We start from the raw sequence: 27150 nt of genomic DNA on the forward strand, positions 1-27150 counted from the left end.
AGTCTGAGAGATAAATTATCCTATGATCCTCTAATTTATTTATAATCTCGTTCTTTATGCCTAGCTCATGGACCCATTTTGATCTTATCTTGGTACACGGTGTTAAGTGTGGGTCCATGCCTAATTTCTGCTATACTAATTTCCAGTTATCCCAGCAGTTTTTATCAAATAATGAATTCTTATCCCAAAAGTTAGGATCTTTGGGTTTGTCAAACACTAGATTGCTATAGTTGACTATTCTGTCTTGTGAACCTAATCTATTCCACTGATCAACTAATCTATTTCTTAGCCAATACCAAATAGTTTTGGTGACTGCTGCTTTATAATATAATTTTAGATCAGGTACAGCTAGGTCACCTTCATTTGATTTTTTTTTTCATTAATTCCCTTGAGATTCTCGACTTTTTATTGTTCCATATGAATTTTGTTGTTATTTTTTCTAGATCATTAAAATATTTTCTTGGAAGTCTGATTGGTATAGCACTAAATAAATAGATTAGTTTAGGGAGTATTGTCATCTTTATTATATTCGCTCGGCCTATCCAAGAGCACTTAATATTTTTCCAATTATTTAAGTCTGACTTTATTTGTGTGGAAAGTTTTTTGTAATTTTGCTCATATAATTCCTGACTTTCCTTTGATAGATAGATTCCCAAATATTTTATGATGTCAACAGTTATTTTGAATGGAATTTCTCTTTGTATTTCTTGCTGTTGGATTTTGTTGGTGATGTATAAAAATGCTAAGGATTTATGGGGATTTATTTTGTATCCTGCTACTTTGCTAAAGTTATGAATTATTTCTAATAACTTTTTAGTAGAATCTCTGGGGTTCTCTAGGTATACCATCATATCATCTGCAAAGAGTGATAGTTTGGTTTCCTCATTGCCTACTGTAATTCCTTTAATCTCTTTCTCGACTCTTATTGCAGAGGCTAGTGTTTCTAATACAATATTGAATAATAATGGTGATAGTGGGCAACCTTGCTTCACTCCAGATCTTACTGGGAAAGGTTCCAATTTTTCTCCATTGCATATAATGTAGCAGCCTTTTTTGTAATAGTTCCAAGGAACTGGGAATCGAGTGGATGCCCATCAGTTAGAGAATGGCTGAATAAATTATGGTATATTACTATAATGGAATATTATTATTCTATAAGAAATGATGAGCAGGCTGATTTCAGAAAAGCCTGGAAAGACTTACACAAACTGATGCTAAGTGAAGTGAATAGAACCAAGGGAACATTATACACAGCACAACAACATCATGTGATGATCTACTGTGATGGACTTGGCTCTTTTCAACAATGAACTGATTCCAAGGCAATTCCAATAGACTTGTGATGGAAAGAGTCATCTGCATCCAGTGAGAGAACTATAAAGACGTAATTTGAATCAAAGCATTTTTGCCTTTTTTGACTGTTTTTTTCTTTTACCTTTTGATTTGATTTTTCCTATGCAGCATGACAAATGTGGAAATATGTTTAGAAGAATTATGTTTAATCTATACTGGATTGCTTACTGTCTATGGGAAGAGGTTGGGGGGAAGGAGGGAGAAAAATTTAGAAAACAAGGTTTTGCAAAGGTGAATGTTGAAAATTATCCTTGTATGTATTTGGAAATATAAAATAAACTATTAAAAAAACATTTTGAGTTTCAATTTTTTCCTCCTTTCTTTTTTCCCCCTGCTCTTTCCCTAAGACAGCAAGCAATATGATATAGGTTTTATACACAAAATCATTTTAAACACTTTTCTATATTAGTTGTGTTATGAAAAAAATCAGAACAAAAGAGCTGTCTGTCATAATTGAATATTATACAATCTTGTTGTTACTATGTACAATGTTCTTCTGGTTCTGCTTACTTCATTCAGCAGCAGTTCATGTAAATCTTTTCTGAAATCAGCCTAATCATCATTTCTTATAGAACATTAATATTCCATTATATTCATACACCATAACTTATCTAAGTCTCTTTAGGATACAGACCCAGTAGCAGCTGTAGCATTTGGGCTCGCTTTCTGGAGATCTCCGGACCAGCCTTGATCTTAATGCAGGAGTGAAGGAGGCAGGACTGCCACCACAAGGCTGGTCAAAATTAGAATGTCTATCTTCCAGTCCTTCTTGGCCCTTATATACCCTATTACATCATTACAGCATACTATGTATGTGTGAACTAGAGAACTATTACATCACCATATTAAGTACTTAGTCTATATGAACTAGAGAACTATCATCTCATCAATTCCACTGAGTTAACACCTTGTTTCAAGTTCCGGCCCTCTACAGTGGCAGTGTTGGATCAAGAGATATGTACAATTTTATAGTCCTTTGGACGTAGTTCCAAATTGCTCTCCAGAATGGCTGGATCAGTTTACAACTCCACCAAGAGTGCATTAGTGTCCCAGTTTTCCCACATTCCTTCTTAACATTTATCATATCTTTTTCTGTCATCTTAGCCAGTCTGATAGAGGTAATATGGTACCTTAGAGTTATTTATTTTAAATTTGCATTTCTCTAATCAATAGTGATTTAAAACATTTTTTCATGTGACTATGAATGGTTTTAATTTCTTCATCTGAAAATTGTCTATTCATATATTTCTAATTGGGGAATGATTTGTAGTCTTATAAACTTGAGTCAGTTCTCTATATAGTTTAGAAATGAGGTCTTTATCAGAAACACTGGCTATAAAAATTGTTTCCTGGCTTTCTGCTTTCCTTCTAATCTTGATTGCATTGATTTTATTTGGGCAAACCCTTTTTAATTTAATATAATCAAAATTATCCATTTTATATTTCAAAATGTTCTCTATTTCTTGTTTGGTCATAAATTCCTCTCTTCTCCAAATATCTGACAGGTAAACTATCCCTTGCTTTCCTAATTTGTTTATAGTATCATCTTTTATGTCTAAATCATGAACCCATTTTAACCTTATCTTGGTATGGGGTATGAGAAGTTGGTCTATCCCTAATTTCTGGCATACTCTTTTCCAGTTTTCCCAGAAATTCTTGCCAAATAATACATACTCATCATTTCTTCCTGCAAAATAATGTTCCATTATGTTCATGTTAAAGCATTTACCAATTGATGGGTACCTACTCACTTTTCAGATTTCTACTACCATGAAAAATGTTGTTATAAACTTTTTGGTATATATACATATCTTCTTTCCTTCCTTCCTTCCTTGCTTGCTTGCTTGCTTCCTTCCTTCCTTTTTTTTTTTTTATCATTGCCAAAAAGTCTTCATATAGAAGTATAGAAGGATATTTTTGAATTTTAATACACATTTCATAGTTTTCCTTGTGTAACTCTCGTATGAATTCTTTCTTCACTGATGCAGTTTCGACTCTAATTTGCAATAGTCTTAGAAAGTTGTCTGAAAGCACTTGAATGTCTTGTCCATAACCTTACAACCCAATGTTTGCAAAGGGCAAAACAACTCAGTTTGCTCTAGACTTCAAAGTCAGTCTTCTTTCTACTATGTAATGGTGCTTTTTTTGCTTCCTTCGTTAAACCTAAATTTCTTTGCATTAGAACTAAACTCCTAAATCTCTTCTGTCTTTTCTTTCTTCCTCTCAGACCAACATCCCTCAGGCAAGGAAGGAGAGTCATGACCTTCGATCAAGAAAGAAAGCGAACGCACCTTTCAAAGTCTGAACCTAAATTTTTCTGCTCACCTAGGAGCAGTTCCTCTGATCGTTTTGTTGTATTTTATCTTTTTTTTTAAACCCTCAATTACTTTCTAGATCTGCTCAGACTGGTGACATATAAGTATGGTGTTGCTGTCCTGGGACCTGCTTGTACTTCTTGTTTCATTTCCCTGATTAGAGCTGTGGAAGGCAAGGGATGAGCAAAGAGAGACTTCATGTCATTTTCTCCTTTTAAAACTCACACTCTAGATTTTTTAAGATTCTTCTGTGGTTTGCACCTGCTCAGATTCGATCTGGAAACCTAGATAGAGCAATGTTGATAGAGCAATGTCTTTTAGAACTGATGTTTAAAGCTAAGCTCAGTTCCTCCATTCCTCCACTATGTAGTGAGACAGTATCAAATACCCAGGCACAAATACCCTGCCCAGTCTAGCTATCTGCCCCTCATTCTTGGAATTTTCTCAGTCTGAGGTTTGTATCTCTGTCTGGCTCTCCCAGTCTAATAGAAATTTATTCAAACTCTCTATCTCAAATCTGTTTATCTTTTTTACCTCTCCCTAATTTTCAAGGGTGATTAGCAGAGACTTTTCCCCAACAACCTCACACATTTTTACATGTCAATAACGTAATTTCTGACAATTTCTGACATCCTCTCCCAAAAAAGGATATTTATAATGACGGTACACATTTACATGCAATGCTTAAAACCTGGAGAAAAAAGAACATAGCACAGACCATGATCTCAAATCTCAAGTCCTCAAATGGGGGTGGGGTCCCACAAATCACCCTACCTCATGCAATTGGGAAATGTTTAACAAAATCAAGATATAATGATAAAATATTTCACTCACAACAACTATGAGAGTTAGGTGTTATTATTATACCTATTTGACAGATATGAGGAAATTGAAACAAACAGAGGTTAAGGGACTTGTTTATCTGAAGCTTCTAACCAGTTCCTTCTCTGTTGCCTTTGTAAGATTCCACACTCTCTAAATGTAGGTGGAACTCAGGGCTCAGTCTTGTTCTGTCTCTTCTTCCTCTATTCTAGTTCATTGGATCTCAAGAGCTCACATGGCTTTAATTACCATCTCTATGTTGATGAATCTCAGATCTACCACTCTTGCCAGAACTTCTCTGCTGACCTCTAATTTCCCATCATCAACTGCCTTTCAGACATCTTGATTTGGATGTATAGTAGACATCTTAGCTGTCCAAAATAGAATTCAATATCTACCCCCGAATTATTTTATACTCCTGTATTTCCTGTTACTGTAGAGGGCAACATCATCTTCTCAGTCCATTAACCCAGGAGTCATCCTGGATTTCTTAGTATTTCTCATCTCCATAATTAATATGTTGTCAAGGCCTTTGACTTTACTCTTTGCAACACCTCTCAAATGTACCACTTTCTTTAACACTGCTACTATTCTAGTGCAGATCCTCATCACTTCACATCCATATAATTGCAATAGCCTGCTGGTGGCTTTGGCTTTTTGAGCTCTCTTCCTGTTCTAATCAACCCTCTATTCAGTCTCTAAAGTGATTTTCCTACAATGCAGGTTGGATTATGTCATTCACCTAACCATAATAAATTCCAGCCAATCCCTATTGCCTTCCAGAGAAAATAAAAAATGGTATGTTTGGATGTTTGGAATTCAAAGCCTTTCATAATCTACCCCTGATGATGTCTGAGGGATAGTTCCAAATGTTGGGATTGATGTAGGCACTAAATGATGTAGAAGAGAGCAATTGGAACCAAATGTTGGAGTTTGGCCCCAATTCACATGGCCTTTCTCTCTGACAAAAGTATTTTTATCTAGGAGAAGATGTTACCATCAAAATGAAGAGGTAAAATAGATACCAGGAATGGTAAATATGAAATAGATTTGGGAGAATATATAGTTAGCAAGGAAAGGGATTTTAACAATTAACAATGAAAAAGACAAGTTCCACAAGGAGAAAGACACCGTAGGCATTGCGGGAGAATAAGAGGAAAGACATCATGAGGTCTGGGGTAGAAGTGAGGAGAAGGATATCATGAGCCAGAACACCATGGTGGGCTAATCCAAAAAAGTTCAGCAAAGCTGGTGTGGGTCATAGGGGGAATTTATCCTCAGGGGTTTGACATAACTTGCATTTTTGATTAGATACAGTAAGGAGAGGTGACTCAAAGGGTCCCCAAATACCCAGGGGATGGGACTGTAGGGTGGAACTGATCCACATTGGTGCCTTTCCCTGTTTGCCTCAGGAAGTAATTTTTTTAAATTATAGCTTTTTATTTACAAGTTACATGCATGGGTAATTTTTCAGCATTGACAATTGCAAAACCTTTTGTTCCAACTTTTCCCCTCCTTCCCCCCAACTCCTTTCCCCGGATGGCAGGTTGACCAATACATGTTAAATATGTTAAAGTATAAATTAAATACAATATATGTATACATGTCCAAACAGTTATTTTGCTGTACAAAAAGAATTGGACTTTGAAATAGTGTATAATTAGCCTGTGAAGGAAATCAAAAATGCAGGTGGACAAAAATAGAGGGATTGAGAATTCTATGTAGTGGTTTATAGTCATCTCTCAGAGGTCTTTCGCTGGGTGTAGCTGGTTCAGTTCATTACTGCTCTATTGAACTGATTTCCATTTCATTGTTCATCTCATTGTTGAAGAGAGCCACATCCTTCAGAATTGATCATTATATAGTATTGTTGTTGAAGTATATAATGATCTCCTAGTCCTGCTCATTTCACTCAGTATCAGTTCATGTAAGTCTCTCCAGGCCTTTCTGAAATCATCTTGCTGATCATTTCTTACAAAACAATAATATTCCATAATATTCATATACCACAATTTATTCAGCCATTCTCCAATTAATGGGCATCCACTTACTAGGAAGTAATCTTATCAATACTTCAGGCTTTCTCTACCAGCTCCCCCTAGTGACCCAGGACCTTGTACTGATATCTATGCTACTTTTTTTATACCTTAATCCCAGTCCTTAGTCTGTGATGCAGTGACACTGCATCCCAGTTGGACTCCTCCTCCTCCATGAACAAGATTTTCCAGGTATTTTCTCTGCCCTCCCCCAAATGCCTGGAATGCTCTCCCTCTTTTGCTCCAACTATGACCTTCTGGCTTCCTTTAAGTCACTACTAAAATCTTTTACTGGAAGCCTTTCCCAAACTCTCTTAATTCTAGTGCCTTTCCTTTGTGAATGACTTCCTATTTATCTTATAGATAGCTTTCTTTGCATAATTTTGTTTGCATGCCATCTCCATTAGATTATAAACTTCTTGAGGATGAGACACTTTTGCTTTTTTAATGTATTCCTAGGATTTAGCATAGTACCTGTTGCCTAGTAAGAGTTTAATATTGATTGCCCAGGTCATATAGCTGGTAAAACCAGATTTTAAGTTTTCTTGACTCCAGGCCTGGTCCTATCCACTGCATAGTTTAGTTGTCCCTATAAATAACATAGATGTTAATTTGTGGCTTACTAAATTAACATAGTAGGTGTATGCTGGTGGGGAGTGGGGTTGGGTGGGATGCTAGGGATTGTGGGGATATCTGAGTTTGACACTGGTGTTTCAGTCTCCCCTAGAGTTGAGGTCATTTTGAAAGTGGATAGAACTAGAATGGCTTGTTCTGTTTGTTTTTTGTAGTTCCAATACCTAGTGTCCTGTACATTGTGGCTCTTTTTTTTTTTTAATTTTAATTTAATTTTATTTAATAATAACTTTGTATTGACAGAATCCATGCCAGGGTAATTTTTTACAATATTATCCCTTGCACTCGCTTATGTTTCGTTTTTTTCCCCTGCCTCCCTCCACCCCCCCACCCAAGATGGCAAGCAGTCCTATATATGTTAAATATGTTGCAGTATATCCTAGATACAATACATATTTGCAGAACCGAACAGTTCTCCTGTTGCACAGGGAGAATTGGATTCAGAAGGTAAAAATAACTCGGGAAGAAAATCAAAAATGCAAATAGTTCACATTCGTTTCCCAGTGTTCCTTCTTTGGGTGTAGCCATTGTGGCTCTTAATAAATGATTATTGAATAATGAATAAAAATGAATAAAGAGCTTCTACCTTCTCTTTCCTCTCTCTTCCACTACCACAATGTTTGACTCCCACTTTTCATTATTACTGATGTGTTCGGAGTTCAACACCAAATGATGAGATTGACATAGGCACCAAATGTTTGGCCATGCTGTTCTCTATATCTGACACTCTGCTCTTTCACACATGAACAATAAAATATTTTTCAATGCCACATGTGACTAACACTCAAGAGCTGTCCATAAAAGTTCATTGATGAACATGGCTTCTGTATTGAACAAATGCTTCTATTACAAAAGATACCTTTGATACCTTATGAGGTACAAGATTTCAGTCCATCTGTCAATCTGCTTTGTGTTTTATCTCTTTTCTTTCAAACTATTCTATTCACTAGAATTATTGCTTAACAGCAGCAGTAATATTTATCACTTCCAGCTTCAGACATCATAATGAAATTTTTAGATTTGTCTTTCACCTTTCTCTCTTGCCCTTTGTTCAGATGTTAGTCCCTTTTTTTTGCAAAAATAAACATAAAAAAATAAAAAAAATCCACTTTTGGAGCTATGAACTAGTCTGATCATTTTGGAAAGCAATTTGGAGCAATGCTTCAAAAGCTATTAAAATGAACACAATCTTTGACCCAGTGACACTGTTAGTAGGTTTATACCCCAAAGAGACTAATAAAAGAGGGGAAATGCAAATTAGGACTACTCTGAGATACTATCTCACACTTCTCAGGTTGACTCAGATTGACATGCAAAGATAATGATAAATTTTGGAGAGATGATGGGAAAATTGGGACACTAATGCATTGCTGGTGGAGTTGTGAATTGATCCAACCATTTTGGACAGCAATCTGCAACTATGCCCAAAGGCTATAAAACTGTGCATCCTCTTTGAGCCAACAGTGCCATTACTCGGTGGGTATCCCAAGGAAATCATAAAGGACCCACATTCGCAAAAAATGTTTGTAACAGCTCTTTTTGTGATAGCAAAGAACTGGAAAATGAGTAGAAGTCCATCAATTGGGGAATGGCTGAACAAATTATGGTATATGAAGGTAATAGAATATTATTGTTCTAAAAAATTTGATGAACAAGCTGATTTTAGAAAGGCATGGAAGGATTTCCATGAACTGATGCTGAGTGAAACAAGCAGAACTAGGAACACATTGTACACAATAACAGCAAGATTGTGCGATGATCAACTATGAAGGACTTAGTTCTTCTTAGTGGTTCAGTGATGCAAAGCGATTCCAATAGACTTTGGACAGGAAATGCCATCTGCATCCAGAAAAATAACTAAGGAGACTAAATGTAAATCAACAGTTGCTATGTTCATTTCTTTTTTCTATTAAAAAAAAATCTCTCTCATGGTTTTTCCATTTGCTCAGTTTTTTCTCTTCAAACATGATTCATAAAGCAATGTGTATTAAAATTAATTTTTAAAAAACCAAAGAGAAGGTCCCACATATGTGAAAGTATTTATAGTAGCTCTTTTTGTATGAGCAAGGAATAGAAACTGAGAGTACCCATCAATTGGAGAATGATTGAACAAAGTATGATATGTGAATGTATTGGAGTACTATTGTGCTTATAAGAAATAATGAAGGGGATGCTTTAAGTAAAACATGGAAGTCTTGCATAAATTAATGTAAAGTGAACAGAATCAGAAGAAAGATTTACAAGAAAAAAAACAATGTTTTAAGGATAAATAATACTGACTTAGTAACTCTGATCAACACAATATTAACTATAAATTCCAAAGGACTCAAGAAGCAACATGCTATTCACCTCCAGAAAGAGAACTGATTAGACTCACAGTACAGATTGAAACATATTTTGTTCTATTTCTTTTTTTTTTTTGCTTCCCTCTTCCCTCTTCCTTTCCTCTCTCCTTCCCTTCTTTTTTTCCTTTCTTCTTTTCAAACATGGCTAAAGCAGAATTTTTTTTATGTCTCAATATATTTGTAATGGTTTTTATTTTTCTTGCCTTTTCAACACATGGGGAAGAGGAGAGAGAATTTGGAACTGAAAATAAAACTTAATTTTAAAAATTCCTAACTGTGGTTAGCAATAGAATCTCATAGTCTCTCTATAATCTGATAAATTACATTTTTCTCTTAACCATCAAACATTTCTGATATTCATATCAGGTCAGTATACTGCTTTTTACATTCAAAAAAATGCAACTACTGCAAAATGATCTACTTGTCCCAGAACTTTGAGTTAAGTAACTGTAACTTTTACGAGCTCTGAGCAGACTTAACATTGTAACATCTACTTGATATGAAGATACATTTCTTAAACAGACAGATGAAGCAAGGTCATATTTTGGTCCTCCTCCCACTTGATTACAGAGCAGCAGTATAGAATACTAAATCAATTATAAAGGAGAGAAAGCTTCTAGCTCCATCTCTTCCTTAAACTCTCCTTCTTGGGAAGTAGTTCTAGCACTAATCTTCCTGTAAAGAAATAGGTTTAGGCATCTCTCTTTTTCCTTTTCCCATTTGTTTCATTTGCTGTTTAAATCATATTAATAGGCTTTGAGACTGGGATTACAGCTAAGTAAAAGACTGAAGCTCATTCCAATGATGGATATGTCCATGAGGAGACCTTATGAGTTTAAGAGGCCCTAGGTCAATCTGATTCAGCTCGCTAATAGCAAGGAGAATTCCTTTTTTGAAGTAAATAGCCAGTTTCAAAAAACATATAGACTGGGAATTGTTTGGACAATAGAGAGCCAGGGTGAAATGCAAACTATCTATTTAGTAGGCCTGCAAACTCCTTTATGTTTTGATGAGGTTTTACATATCAGCCTCCCTAGAGCTTCTAATAGTAGCTATACATAAAATTTATATACTGAAATAAATATCCATTCCATACTTTATATTGTGCTCTCCACACTAGACACAAGCCCCTAAACTTTGAAGAATATGATGGGAGACAATGTTTTGAGAGTCAAAAATTATGAGCAAAGGTTGTCTGTCCTCCATGCTTGGAATGCACTCTATTTAAGCTATATTCAATTTAATAAATACCAAGCTTTTACGTGCTTACTATTTGCAGGGCACATTGCTAGGTACCGGGTAGTAGAAGAAAAAAATCAATTAGCCCCTGTTCCACAGGAGCTAACATTGTGCTGTGGGGAGAGGCCACCTACAGTTTGCTTTTCAATATAAACTTTCTTCAAGGCTCAGCTCAGGTGCAACTTCTATTGTGAAATATTTCCTGATTCTCCCAGAGATTCCCCGATCCTCTCCTCAGATTACCCTGTATCGTATTTACCTGTAAACATGTTGCGACTTATCCAGGAGGGTTTAAGTTCACTGAGGAGGCGGACCTGCCTTTTCATTTTCTCAGGCTTGTGCCCAGGATGGCACACAGTACCCATCTAACGAATGTTCACTTGAAATGGAAATTAAGACATCTTGGCTTCCTTCAAATCGCAGCTAAACTCTCACTTTTTCCTGAGTGTTTTCCTTCTACTGATTATCTTCAATTTATTCTGCACATTTTTGATTTCCTTCACAGGCTCATTGTACACTATTTCAGAGTCTGACTCTTTTTATACAGCAAATTAACTGTATGGATATGTATACATATATTGTATTTAACATATACTTTAACATATTTAACATGTATTGGTCAACCTGCCATGGGGGAGGGGGTGGGAGGAAGGTGAGAAAAAGTTGGAACAAAAGGATTTGCAACTGTCAATGCTGAAAAATTACTCATGCATATATCTTGTAAATAAAAAGCTATAAAAATAAAATAATTTTTAAAAAGGAAAAAAAAAATTATTCTGCACATAGCTTGCTTTAATGCTGTCTCCTGGAGAATAGGGACTATTTTTTGTCTTTCTTTGTATGCTCAGTGCCTGGCACAGAATAGGGCGCTTATTGCAGTGACTGGAGGAGGTGGCACCCCAGGCTCAGAGGTGGAAGAGAAGACGTTTTAGGGTCGGGTGAACAGAGGGGCAGACAGATGTCTGGACCATAGAGCAACTGGAGGCGAGTTATGGATGAGACTGGCAAGGTGGGGGAAGGGGACACCACTCCTCCAAGGAATGTTCTGGAACACTACGGGAAGTACCCAAACCATGCAAAGTCACGCCTTTTCCTGGAGGACTGAAAAAGAAACTCTGGGGTCATGTAGAGTGATAGCTAGAGCAGGCGGGACTCCCTCCCCGCCCCCTTCGCACTAGTCCTGGCAACTGGTCAGTTGAAGCAGTCACCTAGCGGGGGGGTCTAAGGGCGGGAGAGAAGGGGAACTTCTCTCTTCGTGATGTCAAGCCACTAGGGCGTCAAAGCGTAGGCAATGACGAAGTGAGCGAAGGTCGTATTAGAGGGGTTCCAGTTCCCGGGCTCAAGATGGTGGCGCCGGCGTCACGGGCCCTAGAGCACGTGCCTCCGGCTCCGCCTCGGTTCCTTCTCGGACCCCGCCCTCACGTCTCCCTGGGCTTCTGCAAGTCACGGTGAGGTTCCCTGGAGGGGGACTCTGCGCCCCGGCGGTGACACCCCTTCCTATCCCACGTGCAGGGACTTAATTTCTAATTCTCCTGAGGCCTCGTAAAGGCCTCAGTACAAGGTTTCTAAGCCCAGCCCAGTTCCGAGGCCCCTTGAGTCTGAGGGAGAGGGTTCGTGCCCTGGGTAATTGGGTGTCTTCCCTCAGTCATTGGTGAGGCCACACCACGAGGAGGAGCCGCACAACGATTGGTCCGTGCGATACGTCAATTAGGGCGGGGCGAGGGATCACCCATCCATTGGCCCACTGCTCCAGACCATCGCGCTGATATTCGACGAAGGGGTGTCAAGAGGCTGTGAGCTGGACGTCGATTGGTGGGATCGTTGCTAGAGCTGCCGCGGGGGCGGGTCTTCCAGTGAGGTGGAGGTGGGACGGAGAGGGGAAGCGGCGGCGGCGGCAGAGCGCGCAGGGCCGGCCGGCGGCGGCGGGGCCCAGGACGCTGGCCTACGGAGCTCTGGGGGCGGCGGCTACCGGACTCTAGCAGTGGGTATTGGCCTTTTCCTTGCCCAGGCAGGCAGGGCTGGGCCCGGGGCTCGAAGCCCCGAGGTGAGGGGGCGGCCCAGGAAGGGCTAGGCGGCTCGGGTGGGGTCGAGGTGGTGGGGTCAGGAAGGCCGCACTTGTTTCTTCCCTTGCCGACCCAGAGTCACCGAACCCTAGCTTCGAGAAGGGGAACGGCGACTAGTCCTATCGGGACTCACTGTACCCAGGGCTGGGCCTGGGAAGACCGACTGGGTGGGGGTGGAGGACAGCTGCGGAGGCCGGCCTGGGGCCCCACCAGGTTCTTAAAGGGGAAATGTGTGGCTGTACATGTGTGAAGGAGTGCGTGCATCTATGTATTGGGCGTATGTATACGTCTAGATGTGTGCACTTGTTTGCATATGTGTGATGTCGACATACAGACTGCTAAATGTTTAGGGTCTCCCCCCAGACTGATTTATTAATCCACTTTTGTGAGAGCTTTGTGGAAACAAGAATACCGAGCCATGATTATAGGTTTACTTTGAAATCCAGGTGATAGTGGCTTGAAGGAATGTGTGGAATGCCCTTTCTTCCCTACCCCAAAGGATGGTTTGGTGGAGAGTAGTTAAACCCTATAATCGAGGCAACTCTATGCCAGGATGCCTGGATGAAATGGACAAAGCCTGGCTCAGAATGTGGGAGGAAGGAAGAATTTGCAACTTTTTTGACAACTTGGAATGGAAACTTGATTCCCCTGGACACTAACTAATATTATTTTTATTCCAAAGCCATATCATGATAAATATAAAGTTATACCTGCTTAGGCAAATTCTGTCCAGAGAATAATTATGCATCCACCTCATCAAGTTCATGTTTCCATTTGGCTTTTTCATAATGATAGGAAGGGGAAACTGTCCCAAGGCATATTTTCTGCTATAGGTGGTATGTAGCCTATATATCTACAAACTCTTATCTAGATTTATCAATTCTTCTTTTGCATCATGAATCACTTTGGCAGTCTGGTAAGCTTCTTTCAGAATAACATTTTTAAATTCAAAAATAAAATACATAGGACTACAAAGGAAATCAATTATCTTGAAGAAATTATAAATTAATCTTTTCTGTCCAACTGGGACAGAAAGAGATAGGAACAGTATATTTGGAGCTGAAAAGGCTAGTGGAGACCACTCCCCTCATTTTACAGAAAAAGGAAACTGAAGCAAAGAGAGATTGAGTAATTTGCCCAGAGTCCCATAGTTATCAACTGAGTAGAATTTCAATCTAAATATTTTTGACTCCCAAGTCCTATGCCCCATCCACCACACCATGCTGACAATTAGGTAGTTCAGAGGTCTTTCTTTCCTGAGACATGGGAAACTGACTCCTCAAACCAAAAATAGAATCTGGGTAGTGTGTGGGGGAATTCAGACAATATTTATGCAAAGTGTTTTGGTTGCTTTGTGTGTTGTCTGTTTTCTGTATCCAAAGCAATCTCTTTGGGAATTTAATTCAATGAATATTATAATTTAAAAGAAAAATTCTGGTTTTTTTTTACAGCAGTATTTTCTATGGGTGTGTCCTCAAGTAATTTTTCTCCTGTTAAAAATTTTAAACTTTTTAAATCAACATTTGTTGACATGAGTTTTTGTTTTTTTTTTTGTTTTGTTTTTTTTTTTTACCTTGGTCATTGGTATGTAAAGCATGGTGTCTTATCATATTTGCCTTTTAATTCCTATTTTTAGGTTTTTCTGGAAATCCCCTCCCTCCCCCCGGGTAAGTGTCAAGGAAAAGTGACATTCCAGCTCAAGAAAAATTTTTTTACATCTTCAGCCAAAGAAATAAAACTCGAGGGGAGAAAGGAAAGGGAGAAAAAACAAACTAACAAACCATCAGCTGTCCTTGAGAACAGCCGAGTGGAATCATCTAAAGTGAGTGAGGAAAGGAAGGTGATATTGACTGTATGTGGATTGTGGGGTCAGTAAGTCACATGAGATTCTTGATGTTGGGACTGGGTTAGGAATAATTGTACTTTTAGAGGAGAGGTGATGAGAAATGAAAGTGAATGTGATCTGGAACCTGGATTTGGCTTTACTCAGAAGGCTTTCTGTCCTGGGCGTTGGTGAGCTCTGACCCTGTGTTCCTGTCAGGGTTAGCTATAGGGTTGGCACTAAGGAGTGGGACTTACTGCCTGAGGCAGTGAAGCAGTGGCCTTGATTTGTATTCTGGAAGATTTAAAAATTGAAAAGAATAAACATTCTGGTCCTTCAGCAATGCTTTCTCTGAAGAAATATTTAACAGAAGGACTCCTCCAGTTCACCATTCTACTAAGCTTGATTGGGGTGCGGTTGGACGTGGATACTTACCTGAACTCGCAACTCTCTCCACTCCGGGAAATCATCCTGGGGCCCAGTTCTGCCTACACACAGACCCAGTTCCACAATCTGCGGAATACCTTAGACGGCTATGGGATCCACCCCAAGAGCGTAGATCTGGACTATTACTTCACAACCCGGCGGCTTCTTAACCAAGTGAGGGCCCTGGACAGGTTTCAGGTGCCTACCACAGAGGTGAATGCCTGGCTGGTCCATCGAGATCCTGAAGGCTCAGTGTCTGGCAGCCAGCCCAGCTCAGGCCTTGCTCTGGATAGTGCTAGTGGCCTGCAGGATGTGACAGGTTCAGAAAGTGGGGTACGGGAAAGTGAAGCTGAACAGGGATTCGGGGAAGAGTTGGAAGATCTTGGAGCTGTGGCTCCTCCAGTCAGTGGAGAGTTAACCAAAGAGGTAAGCAACTCCATTTATGGGTGGTTTGGGCCTGAGGGGGAGGGAGGAGCTGTTTGCTTGTATTTGTGTTCCTAGCTCTTAGTAAGATAGCACATAGTATGTCTAAATAAATGCTTGTTGACTTTCTGTTACTTGGGTTATGGGCATATTTCCATTCCTTCTAACTAACTGGACCACTTCAAAAAAAGACTTCACTTTTAGGAATTCACCTTGGGCAAGAAATAGGGGTGAATTTTGTGATTTAGATGTGAAGATCAACAAGCTACTTAGGTACCCCATGTTGGGCAGTTGTCCCATCTCCAGTAGTATTGGGAGGTGCTGCCATGTGCTGTGATTTTTTTTTTTTTTTTTTTTGTCAGTAGGACACCTCAAAGGGGAGAGGAAGTCTTGTTTCTTTGTGCTGTCGTATCTTGAATACCTTTTTCTAAGAAACAAATCTAGTTTCTGATCCTTTCTTCCCCACTATTATACATATGCCCTATGGGCAGTTTGTTCTTTTTTCTTCTGCCCTTTTTTATTTACTGAGTCTAGAGCAGTTGGCTTTCTTTGGCTTATTCAATGAGCAGATTTGGTAGTTAGGCAGCCAGGTGAAGGCTGCTCTCTCACTTCTCTAAAGATTAATTGAGAGAGAGGGAATAGGGTGGGATCAAAAGATCAAACTGCATTTTGCCGCAGAAGTCTAGCACTAGTTCAGAAGATTGCTATGTCTTATGTAGTCAATAACATTATTTGGAACAGAAAACGGTGCAGTTGTTCTCCTTTCTCCTATATCCCAACCACATTTTTATTTAAAAAAAAAAAAGCACCCTAAAAATAGAACTTCATATTTTTTTGACTTTTATGAGCTGACTTTCCAGACCAGAGGGGCATAATTGTCTGACCCTTTAAGGGAGGGTGAAAGGCGCATTCTTTTGGGCTTGTTGAGAAAATGGGGTGAATCTTAGGGAAGCTGAATAGATTGACTCCCTTAAGTTTATCCAAGTTAGCTTTTTGCCTCTGTGCTAGACCCTATTCTTCCTGTTAGCTCAAAGATACTGAGAGAATATGGCCGACCTGGAAGTCCAGCTAGACGGGTCTGCTTATAGAGAGAGGTTGGGCCAATATGGGCACAGGCCCAAGAAGCAGGAGTCTCCTTCATCCTCTATTTTTAAACCTTTTTTTTTTTTCCCTCTTGAAATCTTTCCTTACCCATTTTTTCTTCCTGTATATTCCTTCCTTCCTGTCTCTTGTTCCTAGTGGTGCTGTTTTCTCTGTGCCCTGTCTTCATCCCATTCTGCTTTGCCTGGGCCTGCCTTATGCTCTTGGGCAAACCCCTAGTGCCCCCAACTCCATCACTGGCAAATTACTCTGCCATAAAACACCTCCTAGTCTTCTTCTTCCCCCTTCTCTTTCTTCCTTCTCTCCTCTCCCCGCCCCCTCCTCCCCCCCCCCCCCCCCAAGCTAATTTCCCGAAAGGGTGGGCATGACTGTGCTTGCTGCTTGGAAACTGAAGTGGAGAAGGCCGAGCAGCTAAGTGTTGCTGTTCCTTTGCCCAGGCCTTTCCTGAGATTGGGAAGAGAGGGATCAGCTTTGGGAGAGGCCTGCTCCTTGTGTTGACTCCTGCCTTTCACTTCTAGGCTTGGTATTCTCATCTCCTGTTGAAATCAGGTGGAAAAGGAGATTTGGGGGTTGAATGCCAAGTGGTTCCCCAGAATAGGCCAGCCGGGAGATGGCATATTCTACCGGCCTCAGATTTTGCTCTTTTCTCTAGTCTTGGTGTTTAGATTTTATGCCTTAGTGAAAGAAGCTGAAATATGGCTGACTTTGACCCTGCTTCTGAATTTCTTTCTAGGTCTTTAGCTCTTTTTTTTTTTTTTTTTCTTAGAAAGGCTGTGCTTGACATTTTTTGGAAGAGTTTACTACTTCTTTTGAGAGTAAGGCACTAGCATAAAGGTATACTGGGGGATGGGGTGGGGTGTGAGTGTGGATTTTAACATTTTTATAGCATTTTGGAGATGAAAGGAGGAAAGATAAAAATACTTAGCCCTAAAACATGTGATTACATTACTGGAGATGGTATTTTTGTTAGAGTTACAGGGCCCCCACTCCCCTTAATGGTTAGGCCTGTGCAATAGCCAGCTATAGCCAAAATCCTAGACAGGAATAGGATTCCCTTCACAGTTGGCATTCTGCCCAGAGCAAGGGGGTGAGGCTGGGACTGAGTTTGGGGGGGTGGGGTGGGCTGTTTACAGTTCTTGCCTGGCCATGAGTAGCCTGGGACATGCTGTTTCTGCTGACCTTAGGCACAAAGGGAGCTGAAGGGGGAAGGGAGTTGGATTTTCCTCCTTCAGAAAGCAATCCAAGGAGTTTCACTTGCTGTTATTTTGGTGAGTGCCAGGGGCTTTCCTTACTGGGCTATATTAAGAGAAATAGTGCAAAGAATCCAAATGAAAAAAGAGTTAAGACTGAGGTCATAGGGTTGTGGTTAGGATCCCTACGGGCACCTGTCTCCCTAAGTGTTGGTAATAGGGGCAGCTGATACTCTGCTGGCATGTGACTAGGCCCTGCCATCCCTGTGACATCACTGCACATGTGCAGACAGTTTCCACTCCCTTCCACTGGATCTGACCTATTTAGGGTAGCCAGCCGCCTATTTCCCAGTGGATCTAGGCCTATAGGGTTCCAGCTTAGGCTTGGTACTTGGGCTCAAAGTTCCCTTGAGTTTGGATACATAATGAATCCAGATCTCCAGGAAGAATAGAAAACTGTTCCCACTTTGAGAGAAGAACTTAAATTCTCTGGAGAGGATCACTTATGGCAACTGGGAATAGCCCTCAGAGAATCTGCCTGCATGTCCCTGCCTGGACTTGGTAAGCAGGATGCGACAGCAGGGGGAGCAGCATCTCCCTCCCCCAGGACTTTACTGCGCCACCCCAGCTGACTAGCCGGGCTGGGTGGGGCCGCCAGCCCCTGGGTGCATCTCCTCAAGGAGACCCTGGGATGGGATGGGTCCGTGCTGCAGCTTCTTCAGCTGTCCTGGCCCAGAGATTGGCTCCAGCTCGAAGCCTAGGTAACCGGCTTTGGGAGGGGATTGGATCTCTGCATCTCCAGCAGAGATTTAGGGGAGGGGATTGGCTCCTATTGCAGCCTAGGTAACTAGAGTGGGAGGGGATTGGCTCTTTGCGCAGCCCAGCGGCTGGCCTGGGGGAGGGGATTGGCTCTTTCCGCAGCCTCAGCAGTGACCTGCGGGGTGGGGGGGGGAGGGGATTGGCTCCTTGCTGCAGCCTAGGTAACAAGTTTGGGGGATGTAAAGGGGGGAAAGAGGAATGAGCAGGGTGTGGGGTTTTGGGGGATGATAGGTCTAGGAGAGAGTTGTCCCTCTCCTCTGCAGCCCAAGCACGCAGCATGGGGTGGGAATCCCATCTCACTGCAGCCTCTGCGGTGAGCTCAGGGTGGGGGCTACCAGGTACCTGAGGGTAGAACTGGGGTCTTGAGGAGGGAGGGGCTGTTCAAGGATGAAGGAAGGGAACTGGGCTAGGTTGCTTTAGCACTGGTGGGGTAACCACTTCGGGCCTCTCGGCAGACAAGGCTACTCTGCCACTCTGGTGTGTCTGCTGAATGCAGAGAGCTCAGCGCAATCTCTTGTCCAGTTCCCTGATCCAGCTGTCCTGGGGTGCACTTCACAGACCATGACCCGCCTGGACCGCGGCATGCACAATGGTGGGGGGCCATTCCAGAGAGAGTCAGCCTCTTAACTCTTTGTTGACTGAGGGCAGGGCAACCCAGCCCCTCTCTGATCTTTGGTCCAGGGCCTCTGCTCAGGTTGGTGTGTGTGGACAAACTGAAACAGGGAGAGATGCTACAGGAAAGTTTTGAGGGGCAGAGTGGAGAATGGAGGGGAAAAGATCCCCTGGGACCCTCGGAGAAGGTGGGTCTGAGAGTTCTGGTTTACAGGGTATCTGGGAGTTAACCAGTAAGTGGGAAGGCAAGTATTTTTAAACCTAATGGAAAGGAAAGGGGCGTTTGGGGGTTGGTGAGAGAAGAGAAGCTTCATGTCATGTAGCTAAAGATATTGCTGCTATACTAGGGTTTGCAGTGATTGATTGAGTCACCTAGGTAGAGAAGGAAGGGAGAGAGATTTGACAGACACAAGAGTGTTCTGTGAAGATGTTGAAAAGGACTTAGATGTGACTGCCCTTGAGTGGAAAGGATAGGTGGGGGTTAAATTCTGGGGTGTGGTAACTATAGGAAGTATGGTCTTTCCAGAACTGGGAATGGACCTGTTTTCTTTTGTGAAAGGGTGTGTGGGTGGCAGGGGGTATAGCTCCTGACTCCACCCCAAGACTCTCCTGGGATGGAAGCTGTTTTCTTGGTACTGCTTTGGTGAGGATTTGGGGGGAGCTGCCGAGAGACCATAGGCAGGTTTCAGAGCCTTACTTACCTGCTGCCAGCTTGGAGAAGTATGCCAGAAGGAAAGTTGGGAGGGGGGCTTCAGAAGGGGGGGCAGTCTGTTCTGTTGCATCAGGTGGTTGGAAATGCAGGGATTTTCCTCTCTAGCCCAACCCACCCATTTATGCAAATGACAATGGCACCACTGGCTGATGCAAGCTCCTCCACTAAGAAGCAATTCTGCATGACAATTCCGCCCTTGTCTACTCTGGCCAAGAGCTGGCCCTCCTGAGTCCTTAAAGCCACAGATAGTCTATCCTAAATTGAGATTTCCCAGTAGTGAGGACTGTACACCTGGCCAGGGAGTTTTTTAGTCCTGTAGCCCACCAGGACAGGATTATTATAAGCAGCTGAGTCTGCTGGCTACTTGGGTGGGTCTGATTGCAGAGTCAGGAATAAATAAAACGGTCCTGATGGGAAGGAATGTGCCTAGTGCTGGAGGTTGGTATTGGGGTGTTGTGGGGATGGATGGCGTTTGCTATTTGCCAGGATTTATGGAGAGACCTGGCTTCTAAAGTGTAGGACAGGGATCCCAGTGGACCTGAGAACTGAGATCTGGTCTATCTTACAGGACATTGATCTGATTGACATCCTTTGGCGACAGGACATTGATCTGGGTGCGGGGAGAGAGATATTTGACTATAGCCATCGCCAGAAAGAAAGTGAAGTGGACAAGGAGCTGAGAGATGGGGGGGAATGTGGGGACAGCTGGCCAGATGAGGGAACTGAGGCCCTGGCTCGAAACCTGCTAGTGGATGGAGAGACGGGGGAAAGCTTCCCTGCACAGGTAAGAGCTCACACACTTCATTGTTATCCTCTTCCCATTTGTTTCCCACCCTCAGGATGAACTTATTAATGGATTGGCTGCTTTGCTAGTGGTAAAGGAAGGTGTAAGTCCTGTGGGATTGGGAGTAGTAAAAGAGAGAATCAAATCAGGGGAAGGCTTTCAAGTAGCTCACCCTAACCAGGCTTAGCAGACTTTTTGCCCTGGGTTCCTCCTCTAGAGAAATCACTTAGAAAATGACTATGGTCCTGTTCTAATCCAGATCTAGTTATGGTACAGCATGAATCACTTCTTTCCTTCCCCCTTCAGATCTGTTGGGGGAAGGCTTTTAGCCTTGGCCCACTTCAGTCAGACTTTCTGCCTTAGGTGCCTGGTGGGGAGGACCAAACAGCCCTGTCTTTGGAGGAGTGCCTTAGGCTGCTGGAAGCTACCTTCCCCAAAGGGGAGGAGTCTGAGGTGAGCAGAATTCAGGGGGATGCCCTCTGCACTGGCTAACCTTCCTACAGGGCATAATACTCTGGGTCAGTCACAGTACCCATCCATATGCCCTAGAGTTGCTGGGGATTGATTCAGAGGCAGGAAGTAAGAATTAGGCAGTACTTTATGGGGAGAGAGCTGAGGCTGGGCTTCAGAATAGGGCGTTTTTTCCTCCTTTTTCTCCAATGAAAGCTTGTATTTTTGTCCCCAGTTTCCAGCTTCAGATGTTTCCAGTATAACAGAAGCTGTGCCTACTGAGAGTGAATCTTCAGTTATTCAGAACAGTCTCCTGTCCCCACTTCTGACAGAGACAGAATCTCCATTTGATCTGGAACAGCAGTGGCAAGACCTCATGTCAATCATGGAAATGCAGGTGGGAATAGATGAACATACAGAACAATAATAGCCCCAGTGTGGTGGTGGTGGTGGTGGTGGTGGTGGTGGGATTGGGATAGGGGTGGGGGTGAAGCATGTTCTGCTAATTGTATACTGAGAAGGGAAGTGGGTACTTTTTTCTTTGTCATTGTCTCCATTGTCGAGATATGCCATTGAGATGAAACCCCAAGTTTTCAGTATTAAAGCCAGTACCTTCCTTACTCAGCATTGGATTCTCTTTTTTACCTTGGCTTAGATAGCTTTTCAACTAGAAGTCTGGGGCATGTGGTAGAGATGGAGATCTTGTGGTCTTTTGCATCCTCTAAGTAGAGGGAAGCCTGGCCAAAATATGATTCAGTTTTGACTAAAGGCGGGGACCTTAGGACCTTAGGAAACATTTTGCCTCTTAATGGAACAGAACTGTACAGTTTGCAGCTAGAACTTGGACTCATGAGGACCTGGAGTTGCCTCAGAACATTTGAACTCTTATCCTTAAAATGAATAATAGCTAGCATGTCTAAAGTACTTTTAAAAATCTTGTTTTATCCTCATTACAGTCCTGGAGGTATTATTATCATTATTTCCATTTTTACAGATGACGAAATATAGACAGACAGGTTATATAACATCATGTCTCTTCACAATGGGGTTGTAAGACTCAAATGAAATGTCATGTAAAGTGTTTTGCAAATCTGAGAATGTTGTATAAATGTTAGCCATCACTGTTCTTAAATCCTGTTTTCAATGTGATCTACAGATCTTGTTCTGCCTATGCTTTAGACTTTTCTGCCTTTCCTCCTCCCCATGCCAGGGAAAGATGCTCACCAAACTGACCAGTGTTTTTCTCAACTTTTAGGCTATGGAAGTGAACACAGCAACAAATGAAATCCTCTACAGTGCCACATCTGGAGACTCCCTGAACACCAATTACAGCCTCGCTCCCAGCACTCCCATCAACCAGAATGTCAGCCTGCATCAGGCGTCCCTGGGGAGCTGCGCCCAGGATTTCTCACTCTTTAGCCCAGAGATTGAGAGCCTTCCTGTGGCTGGTGGATCCACCCTGCTCCAGTTGGCCCCCAATAACTCCACCAGCCTCAACTCCACCTTCGGTTCCACTAACCTGACAGGGATCTTTTTTCCTCCTCAGCTCAACAGCACAGCCAATGAGACCGCCGGTCCTGAGCTGCCTGACCCTTTGGGCGGCCTGTTGGATGAAGCCATGTTGGATGAGATCAGCTTGATGGACTTGGCCATTGAGGAAGGTTTTAACCCGGTGCAGGCCTCGCAGCTCGAGGAGGAGTTTGACTCTGACTCGGGACTTTCCCTGGACTCGAGCCATAGCCCTGCCTCTCTGAGCAGCTCAGAAGGCAGCTCTTCTGCCTCCTCCTCTGCCTCCTCCTCTGCCTCTTCCTCCTTTTCAGAGGAAGGTGCTGTGGGCTACAGCTCTGACTCTGAGAATCTGGATTTAGAAGAGACTGAGGGGGCCGTGGGTTACCAACCTGAATATACCAAGTTCTGTCGCATGAGTTATCAGGACCCCTCCCAGCTCTCCTACTTACCCTTCCTGGAGCATGTGGGGCACAATCATACCTACAACATGGCCCCTGGTGCCCTGGATGCCTCAGACCCGCAACTCCCCGGGTCCCTTAAGAAGGGCAATAGAGAGAAGCAGGCCGACTTCTTGGACAAGCAGATGAGCCGGGATGAACACCGGGCCCGAGCCATGAAGATTCCCTTCACGAATGACAAGATTATTAACCTGCCAGTGGAAGAGTTCAATGAGCTGCTATCCAAGTACCAGCTGAGCGAGGCCCAGTTGAGTCTCATCCGAGACATCAGGCGCCGAGGCAAAAACAAGATGGCAGCTCAGAATTGTCGTAAACGGAAACTAGATACCATCCTTAACCTCGAACGGGATGTGGAGGACCTGCAGCGGGACAAGTCCAAGCTGCTCAGGGAAAAGGTGGAGTTCCTCAAGTCCCTGCGCCAGATGAAGCAGAAAGTGCAGAGTCTGTACCAGGAAGTGTTTGGGCGGCTGCGGGACGAGAATGGGCAGCCCTACTCCCCCACGCAGTATGCCCTGCAGTATGCTGGGGATGGCAGTGTCATCTTAATACCCCGCACACTGGCTGACCAGCAGGCCAGGCGCCAAGAAAGGAAGCAGAAAGATAGGAGGAAGTGAGCCTGCCTGGAGAGGAGGGGGACAAAGCTCACTCTGATAGAAACTGGAGAAAGGCTGTGCCTGGAAGTGCTGGAGGAACTTTGATGCCTCTTATCCAATATATCTTCTCAGACATGACAACTGCCGGTCAGTGTACAGGAAGATGGGCGGGCCCTCCACTGTTTGGCTATGCTCGCCCTGGCCCTTTCCCCTCCTTCACCTCCACAGTGGGGGCTGAGGGCACTTTGGGGCTCCTGGAGGGGAAGAGAAGCCCACCCACACCCATTGTTTTTGGAGGGCAGGGATGGAGCTAGCATTGCTGGGGGGTGGGAAGAAGCTGAAAGGTGAGTGCCATTGTGGGTGATAAAGGAAGAACCTTGTGAAAGAAGGAGTGAAGGAAAGAGTCTGATTTTTGGATAAAGGTAAAACACCCCAAAAAATCAAAGCGGGAAGAAAACCACGGGGGGAAACCTAAGCTGGAATTCCAGACTATGGGTTTTTGTGACTGAGTCTTGGTCTTCTATGTGAGTAAACCCTACCTATTTCACCCTGGGGAAGAGGGGGTGACTGTCACTTTACAAAGTGGGTTGGGGGAGGGGTCCCCTATTAACTCTTTAAAATTCCATGTACATCAGCATTCTTGGAGGGAACTCCTGAAGCCTCCCTCCACCCCAATTTTTTTTTTAGTCACTTAGGCGCTATTGAGACCCTATGCCAAATACCTTAGGAGGGTTTTGGGGTCAAAGGGAAGAGTTAGCAGGGCAAAGGGTGGAAAGAGCCATTAGGCCACATATTTCCCCCACCCACCAAGCATGTGGCACTCACTGCCCCCACTCTCAACTCCTCCCTAGCCAGCTCCAAAACTGCACCATTCCCACTGCAGCCTGCATGTGAATGCTGTACTCTTTCCATCCCCACTCCCCACTGGTTGAAGCACTTTGATGTTTTAAGAGTTTCCTGGGGGGGGAACTCCTGGGTCTGGGAGTTGTTTCCTCCTCCTTTTAGAAAGAGGGGAGAGGCCCCCAGCCGCCATCTTAGGGAGAGGTAGGAGGAGAAGCTTCTGTGGCAATCTCCAACCAGTATTCAGCACAATGTTGGGGAGTAGCCCATTCTTCCATCCCTCCCTCTCTCCCTCCCAACAACTGGGCTTGTCACTGAAAAACTAGGCCTCTGTTAGGATTTCTCAGAATTTCTTTCTTGCGCTTTGATTTTTTAGGGCTTGAGCCCTGTTTTTACTTCTAGGGTTTAGAGTGTTTGTGTTGAGTAAAAGGGAGATGCCCCAATATTCAAAGCTGCTAGATGTTCTCTTTGCCATAAAGACTCCGTGTGACTGTGTGAACACTTGGGATTTTTCTCCTCTGGCCTGAGGTCAGTCTGTCTTTTTTGGATTTCTTTCTGGAGAAATGAATAGTGAGTTTGGTGGGGGCCTAGAGCACCATCCCACTTTAGGGCACAGATGGTTTTTTTCTAGATGCCTCAGTTCAACAAGGGCAACATGGGACCTGGTAAAGGCAGGAAGGGGAAATATCCACATGCGGCTGAGACTGAGGGTCCCAGTAGCACCTGAGGCACCCATTTTTGTTTTTGTCTTGAATTTAGTTTGCAGCTAAGATCACCTCAGGGCTGGGTTCCTATAAGAAGTTTCAGTTTCTGAATCAGTAGAAGAGATCTGGGGGATGGAGGTGGGAGCACTGATTTCCCCCCCCTCCATCTGGAGGTCTCAATAAGTAGCAGGAACAGAAAGGAATAAGCTTGGAAAATGCTTAAATTATTTTCTTCTTGTTTTATTTTTAATTTATCTCTGTGACCTGCCAGGGAGAGAGGAGAGAGAGAGAGATGCTGTGAGCACATGACAAAATAAAATAAACTATAATAAAATGGCTGATTCACTCACTCAAGTGCAATTTTTTTCCCCCTTTGAGTTTAATTTTTGGGGAGCAAGGGCCTCAGCTACAGTGAAACTACAGTAAAGGGCCCTTAGCTAGTCAGCCATTTGTGTGGCTGCAGCCAAACCTGAACTGATAACTAGAGAAAGCAGAATGGGGAAGAGAGTGTTTTTGTTTGTTTGTTTGTTGATTTTTTTTTTTTAAGAAAAATCTTAACTATATTTTTTTAACCTTTCATGTATTGTGCAGGTGAGCTATGTTTGGGGAGGAGGGTCTCTTTTCCCAGCCTGTGTCATTTGGTCCCTGTTATGATGAAGGGCAAAGGATTAAAAATTCACTTTTGGCCACCTCTACACAGTGCTGGCCTGATTGAAGTGTTATTCTTAGGGAGTCCAGGCTAGGCCCTGATACCTGGCCCTTGCTTCCTGTCTCTTCACCTGCTATGACTTGTATTTTTATGCCTGACCTTGTGCTGTGTGTAATTTGCTCCAGTGGCCTCTGCCTGCAGATAATTACAGTGCATTCTCGCCCTATGGTAATAAAAACCCGAGAGCCACCTTGTGCTGTAAAGCCCAACATTGCAGCATGGCTGAAACGAGGGCTTATGATGCTGGGGGAGGGGACTGTCTGAAATAAATGCCACCAAGCTGGAAATAAGGTTTGTTGACTTTTTAAAGAGATGCCTAATGTTGAGGTCTAAGATGTAAAGAAGGGGTGATCTCACACTACCTTGTGGCTATTTGGGATAGTGTGAATTAGAAGGAAATTGACAAGTCTGAGCCTGTGGAATGGAAGACAGTTGTTTTTAAGTAAACTTGGTAGCATTTGAGATAGATGTTTCCAGAGTGTTCAAATACTTGAATTAATTACAATTATCCTAGTCTTTTGGGTTGGGAGGTAGAAAACAGGCTGTGACTATGCACTTACTTAGGCTGATGTCCTTAGACAATCTGGATCCTGGACTTGAACCCAAGACTTCAGACTCCAACTGTAGTGATCTTTTCATGCACAACTGCTTCCTTTGTGTTATTGCACTGTTATTTCCAAATACCTCAAAGCATATCACAGAAATGAGTATTTTTAAAATGGACCTTAAACTTAGATTAGGCCATCTGGTATGTTCAAATCACAAAAATAACAGTTTCTTAACCCAGTTTGAGTCCCTCCCTTCTAATACACACACACACACACACACACACACACACACACACTCATTTTTTGGTCACTGCTCTATGTAACAGGTATTTAAGATTTTCTCTATCTGCCAGTCAGCTATGCTGGCACACCCTTTGATAGATGAGTAATAGCCATTCCTCATCCCCAGCTCTTCCTGCTGAAAAATGTACATTTTTAATATCATTCCATTTATCTGAGGTGGAAGATGGTTAACCCTCCAAAAAGAATGACTTTTTTGGCACAGATGGCACAGACTTTGAGTGTTACAGGCTCGGAATTGGCATTTATAGACTTTCATTGCTATCATATATTCTGGCAGACTAGGGCCTGGCACATTTGGAAAATAAAGACTTCTCAGATAATGATTGGTCATGGGCTAGCTT

General features: G+C 42.8%; 1 protein-coding gene across 2 annotated transcripts; it reads left to right on the plus strand.

Moving 5' to 3' along the window:
• The first annotated feature begins 12611 nt into the window (after positions 1-12611).
• On the plus strand, positions 12612-26248 carry NFE2L1 (NFE2 like bZIP transcription factor 1). Of its 2 annotated transcripts, XM_051994716.1 has the most exons (6): positions 12612-12724; positions 14443-15480; positions 20480-20695; positions 21059-21148; positions 21381-21542; positions 22401-26248. In XM_051994716.1, the coding sequence occupies exons 2-6, from the start codon at positions 14971-14973 to the stop codon at positions 23724-23726; spliced, it is 2304 nt and encodes a 767-aa protein (XP_051850676.1). In that variant the 5' UTR covers positions 12612-12724; positions 14443-14970; the 3' UTR covers positions 23727-26248. The 2 variants fall into 2 exon arrangements, with proteins under 2 accessions (XP_051850676.1, XP_051850678.1); XM_051994718.1 differs by lacking the exon at positions 21059-21148.
• Positions 26249-27150: the final 902 nt, after the last annotated feature.

Source organism: Antechinus flavipes, chromosome 4 (genome assembly GCF_016432865.1).
Source record: "Antechinus flavipes isolate AdamAnt ecotype Samford, QLD, Australia chromosome 4, AdamAnt_v2, whole genome shotgun sequence".
NCBI classification, from domain to species: domain Eukaryota; kingdom Metazoa; phylum Chordata; class Mammalia; order Dasyuromorphia; family Dasyuridae; genus Antechinus; species Antechinus flavipes.

Excerpts from the sequence above, each read along its gene's own strand:
- NFE2L1 (XM_051994716.1), top strand. The coding sequence starts at position 14,971 with ATGCTTTCTCTGAAGAAATATTTAACAGAAGGACTCCTCCAGTTCACC. Across the intron at positions 20,696-21,058 it reads GGGAAAGCTTCCCTGCACAG|GTGCCTGGTGGGGAGGACCA; the intron begins GTAAGAGCTCAC and ends TTTCTGCCTTAG. Across the intron at positions 21,543-22,400 it reads TGTCAATCATGGAAATGCAG|GCTATGGAAGTGAACACAGC; the intron begins GTGGGAATAGAT and ends CTCAACTTTTAG.